Below are 5,777 nucleotides of genomic sequence, written 5' to 3'. Positions count from 1 at the left end.
GGCTGGGGAACTTAGAACCGCTCCGGCCCCAGCCCGCGGGCCTTAAAGGGGAGGTTGGGGGAGCTAAAGAGGAATTCTGGGGGGGAATAAAGGGGAGTACTGGGGGAATTAAAGGGGAGGTTGGTGTTAAAGGGGAGTAGTGTGGGAATTAAAGGGGAATGCTCAGAGAATTAAAGGGGAGGTTGGGGGATTAAAGGGGAGTATGGAGGATTTTCAGGGCATTGGGTGGGAATGTGAGGGGGTTGACGGGGAGGCTGGCAGGAGTTAAAGGGGCGTGCGGGAAGAGTCACAGAGGAGGGCGGGATGGTGAGGGCATTAATGGGGTGTGAGGGCCACTAACACAGGGTTGTTAGAAGACATCTGGCGGCCTGGGCAGGTTCTCGGGCTGTGTGTATGGGGGACGGGGGCATGAGGCTGTCCATGTAGTGTCTATAATTCTCCCACCCAACCCCACCCATGACAATATGAACCTTTCAGAGCAGAGACACCACCATGATCCCCTGCACAAGGGGAGGCAAAGGGAAGGGATCGGGGGATGGGTGCATCTGTGCCCCCTGGTCCAGCTCCACATAACACCAGGCATCCCGTCCCAACAGCAGGGAGCACTGGGAGGGGGGTGGGGTCTAGTGGTTGGAGCAGGGACGCCTGGGAGTCAGGACTCCTGGGTTCTCTCCTGGCTCTGGGATGGGAGTAGCATCTAGTGGTTAGAGCGGGGGGGGGGGGGGGAAGGGGGAGATCTGGGAGCCAGGACTCCTGGGTTCTGTGCCTGGCTCTGCTGTGTCATTTCTCCTCTGTTGCTGCATAGTCATAGCTCCCAGCTATAGGGTGTCACAGAGGCTGCCACATCCCCTTCGTGTGGTCACAGATTCACCGGTGGGCTTCTCAGAAACCCTCCTGCCGCAGTTGCTGTGATCGAGGCCCATGGTTTGTCTTCCCACCCTGCTCACAGCTGGGCCACCCTGAGAAAGATCAAAAGACCATGTTCCCACCCACCACCCAGAGCAGTTGCTGTCACACACGGCCCCCAGCACAGAGACACGGGCAGGGAGCTGAGCGATGATGGGCCCAGATGAGTAAGAGCCCCAGATGTGCCCAGCTGTGAGCCAGCACCCGGAGCAACCCTGGATCCTGCAGGACACATCCCCCCACCGGGGTCTTCTCTGTCCATCATCCATCCAGCTGTGCAGGCACCCAGTTGCTGGGCTGATGCACGGCCTGTCTTTCCCCGCAGCCTGTGAGGTCAGCTGTGGTTGAACAGAGTCTGAACCTGCCACTCAGATGAGTGCGTATACGTGACCTGCAGGTTTCCTGCTGGGTCTATAAATCACCTAGGGCTGAGGCAGATGCACCATCCCCTTCCCCAGATGGCTCTGATAATGCAGTTTCTTCTCCTGCTCCCCATGGCTTTTTTCCTGCCTCGTGGGGCTCTGGCTGGTGAGTACGGGGGGAATCGGGACCCGTTCAGTGCTGTTGTGGCTGTTAGCACATCCTGGCTCCTCCCCAGAGTCAGACACTTCCGCCTTGGGCGTTGTGCTCACCCTAGGACTCAGGTGGGATGCCATGGATTGGAGAAGGCTGGGCCCAAGTTGGTGCCATTGCTAAAGTTGCTTAGCCACAGGGGGAGATGCAGGGCCTGTGTCCACATGGACACAGAGGTGTGCGTTGTTCGTGAGTCAAGCTAACCTGCCCAGAGGCTGACCTTAAACCTATCCTGATGTGAGGATATCTCCGCCAGGGTGGATCACTGGGGGAAAGGAAGCCCGGTCTCACTCCAAACCCTACATGGCTTTCCTCAACATCAGCATGAAGCATGGGCACAAAAGGTGTGGAGGATTCCTGATCCAAAAGGACTTTGTGCTGACGGCTGCGCACTGTGACCTAGGGTAAGTGCCTGCTTCTTGACCCTCAATTTCAAAGTTGTTGCCTCCTGGGGAATTCCCAAAGAGGGGTAAGCTGTGGCTTACTGCCCGTGGGGGTAGGTGGGAATGTTTACACTGCCTTGGTGGCCACTAAAGTGGAATTAAGTGCTGATATTTAATTTGTCACCAGTAGGGTTCAGAGTTAACGGCCTGGCTGAGATGAATGGAGGCAAGGCTATCATTCCAGGCTGTCTCTGTGGGCGTAAGTCAAGCTCATGGGCAGGCGTTTTTAAGCCACCTAGGGGAGCTGGACAACTCATTCCCATTACACCAAACCAGAAGGGTCCAAATCTCAGCCACAGAGTTCTTTGTCCTCCCAGTCCTAGGGAGGACCAGGAAGTGTTAATAAAGTGGGGGACTTAAGGATATCTTTGCAGCTGCTGGGGCTAGATGATTAAGTTTTTTTTATAAATGGCACAGTTTGCTTGATCCTGTTGTTTCCTGATTTGCAGGAATTGCATGAATTTTGCTTTTCAAAGAGATAAGATGAGATTTTCAAAGGTGCCTAAGAGATGTGCACAGCCAATCCCCATTAAAATTAAATGGGGGGCCTAAAATCCCTTGACAGCTTTGCAAATCTCAGCCCATGTGAGGTTAATTATAATATCTAGCTCTTCTCATCTGGAGATCTCAAAACACTTGACAAAAGGGGTTGGGATCATTATCCTGGGGATGTATAAAAAGGGGAATTTCGAGTAGGAGTAGAGGGGTTATTTTATCCCTGGATTTGGCCCTGGTGCAACCACTGCTGGGATCCTGTGTCCAGTTCTGGCACCCCACAATTCAGGAAAGATGTTGACGCATGGGGAAAGGGTCAGAGAAGAGCCACAAGAATGATTAAAGGATTGGAAAATCTGCCTTAGAGTGAGTGACTCAAGGAGCTCAATCTGTTTAGCTTAACCAAGAGAAGGAGTTTGGACTAGATGACCACAGTGGTGCCTTGTGGCCTTGGAATGTACAAATCTCCATTCTACAGATGGGGAAACTGAGGCACAAAGTGGGACAGTGACTTGTCCAAGGTCATCCAGCAAGCCTGTGAATAGAACCCAGGTCTCCTGAGTCCCCTTCCGGCACTCTACCCACTAGACCATACTGCCATAGGGTAACTCCTCATGCATGACTTGACAATAATAGCTCCACCCTCATTCAGCTCCATGGAGATGTTAATTCTGAGCCCTACTGACACCAATTCCTCTCTCTGTACGTAACTGTTTCACTGCAGCTGCTTTTAGTGGCTTTGAAAATCTCAGGCTCTGGTTCCTATTTTAACACCCCAGAAGGTTGGGGCAGCATGGATGGGTTTTGGGTAGGGGAGGCCAGTGGAATCTAGGAGCGCCCAACCCTAGCCCATTCCCAGCCACGACTCTCTGCCTTCCTAGAAAAATCATGGTGTATCTGGGAGCTCACAATGTGACCAAGCGGGAGCGGAGCCAGCAACGCCTGGCCGTCCGACGGAAAATCCCCCACCCGAAATACAACAACAAGACATGGGAGAATGATCTCATGTTACTCAAGGTACCAATGACTGATTTTCTCCTATTACATCCCTGTTTGTCTGTCTGTCTCTCCTTCTTGTGGCTCTTGTCTTAGAGCGTCAGCTCTTTAAGGCATGTACTGTCACTTCAATCTGTGTTTGTGCAGTGCTTGGCACAATGTGCTCATGGGTCATGACTGGGGCCCCAGGCGCTACCGTAATACATCTAATAAATAATGTACAGCACCTGGCACAATGGGGTCATGGGTCATAACTGGGGCTCTAGGTGCTACCGTAATACACTCAATAAAGCATAATAATAATGACCCCACATTCAGGGTATTCACATTTTTACTCAAGACATTTTTTGTTTGTTTGTTTTTTAGTCAAAAATGGGGGCTTTGCCTAACTGCTCCTGTAAAAAAATAAAAAAAAAATCAGAATGATAAAATTATGAAAGAAATTTGTTTTCTGTTTTTTTTTAATTATTATGTTTTGAAACACTGTAGAAATTTTCCACCTTTCACCAGTTTTTACTCCTCTGCCTCCAACACTCAGTTAGAGATAAAAGATAAAAAAGTGAGAGGGAGTGACAGAGGAAAAAAAAATCTCTACCTTATTTATTTTTCCCCACTGGCAAAAAATTGGGACGAAGTAAAAAACAATAGGCATGTTTTCTTTTCCCTCTATACTATAAAAATGTAGGGAAAGTGGGGGTTCCCCCCCACATTCCCACACTCGAGTCCTTTTTTGTTTCTTGGTTTGCTTTTCACTGCAAGAAAAAAGTTCAAAGCAACAGAAAGAATCTCTGAAATTTCAAAATAGATTTTTTTTAAATGAAATTTTTCATTTTGCATCTGATTTTTTAAAAAACATGAAAAATTCTGAATGGGATGAAATATTGGTTTCCCTCCTGTAAATTGATCAGTTATTCCCCTCTCCAGACATATACCGGGCAGGGATCTCATCCCCTCCTGCAGAAGGGAGCGGTGTCTTTCTCACATACACACAGTCTTGACCCCCCAATATAAAATCCTTCAAAAAATGTGGTTTCAGAAGTTATTTGTATTATGGTGGTACTTAGATCAAAATCAGAGCCCCATTGTGCCGGGTGCTGCCCAGACCCCAAACGAGATCAGAACCTCACTGTGCCAGGCGCTGCACAGACTCTGACCAAGATCAGGGCCCCATTGTGCCAGACACTGTACAGACCCCGACTGACATTAGGGCCCCATTGTGCCTGACACTCCACTGACACAGTGAGGCACAGCTCTGCCCCAAAGAGCTCACACTATAAATAGACAAACAGTTGGCAGGGAAACTGAGGCACAGAGCGGGGCCGTGATTCGCCCAGGAGCAGACACCAGGTCTCCTGACTCCCATCCCAGTGCTTTTTCCACTAGACCTTGCTGCCACCTTTTCCCTTGCCCTCTCTCCTTGCAGCTGAAGGGCAAAGCGAAGCTGACAAAGGCTGTGCAGCTCATCCCCCTGCCCGAGGACGGTGAAGAGGTGATGCCAAGAGACATCTGCAACGTAGCGGGCTGGGGGAATACCCGGGCCAGGGGGTTTTCCCTGCCAAGCACGCTGCAGGAGGTCAACTTGAAGGTGCTAAAGGCGGACAGGTGCACGCGCTACCCCCGTTTCGTCCCCAACTCCATGATCTGCGTGGGCGACCCCAGGGAAGTCGAGAAATCATCCTTTCAGGTAAATATCCCTCTTGCCCTACACACGTCCTCCCAGCTCGGCCGAGCAGGGGCGATGCTGAGACTCTGAGCTGTACCAAGGGACACGCACCCGTGGGAAGGACAGCTGAAACCAGCTTCAGCACCTGGCGTTTATTTCACAGGGCGATTCCGGGGGCCCTCTGGTCTGTGACGGGACGGCCCAGGGCATCGTCTCTTTTGGCAAAGATGACGGGTCCCCCCCAAGGGTGTTCACCAGGGTCTCGGCGTACATCCCCTGGATCAAGAAAACAATGAGAAAGCTGTAGGATTAACCTTAGACAAGCACTTTCTTTGCTCTCTGCCTCAGTTTCCCAGCTGTAAAAGGAGTATTACAATCCTCACTTAGCTCCCAAGTGATAAATCCATACAGCTATGTATGGAGCCTAGTTACTATGGTGATGGGCTCATGGTAAAGCCAATCAATAAATAGTGTCTTCTTGGTGTTTCCTGTTGCACATTATTTTAAAACCTTAAACAGGCCCCATCAGTCATTGGAGGTTTTAGCTTTAGAGACAAATCGCCGGGTCCCAGGATATTAGAAAGACAAGGTGGATAAGACAGGCTGATTCAATTAAAGATACCACCTCAACCGCCTTGTCTCTCTGTGATTCTGTAAAGCATCTTCTAGAAAGTCTGACAGTCTGAGTTTGAAGGTATCAA

General features: G+C 50.4%; 1 protein-coding gene across 1 annotated transcript; it reads left to right on the top strand.

The window, feature by feature from the left end:
* The first annotated feature begins 111 nt into the window (after nt 1–111).
* LOC103306959 (mast cell protease 1A-like) lies at nt 112–5,560 on the top strand. Its single transcript, XM_008176639.4, has 5 exons — nt 112–1,434; nt 1,736–1,883; nt 3,299–3,434; nt 4,837–5,097; nt 5,240–5,560. The coding sequence occupies exons 1-5, from the start codon at nt 1,344–1,346 to the stop codon at nt 5,381–5,383; spliced, it is 780 nt and encodes a 259-aa protein (XP_008174861.2). The 5' UTR covers nt 112–1,343; the 3' UTR covers nt 5,384–5,560.
* The last annotated feature ends 217 nt before the right edge of the window (nt 5,561–5,777 follow it).

This window comes from Chrysemys picta, chromosome 13 (genome assembly GCF_011386835.1).
Source record: "Chrysemys picta bellii isolate R12L10 chromosome 13, ASM1138683v2, whole genome shotgun sequence".
Taxonomy (NCBI): domain Eukaryota; kingdom Metazoa; phylum Chordata; order Testudines; family Emydidae; genus Chrysemys; species Chrysemys picta.
Note: the sequence above shows the minus strand (reverse complement) of the source record. Positions and strands in the feature narration are given on the sequence as shown.

Bases quoted from the DNA above. Each gene is read 5' to 3' on its own strand.
- LOC103306959 (XM_008176639.4), top strand. From the start codon at position 1,344: ATGCACCATCCCCTTCCCCAGATGGCTCTGATAATGCAGTTTCTTCTC. The intron at 1,435-1,735 runs GTGAGTACGGGG...TATCTCCGCCAG, and splicing joins GCCTCGTGGGGCTCTGGCTG to GGTGGATCACTGGGGGAAAG. The intron at 3,435-4,836 runs GTACCAATGACT...CTCTCCTTGCAG, and splicing joins ATGATCTCATGTTACTCAAG to CTGAAGGGCAAAGCGAAGCT.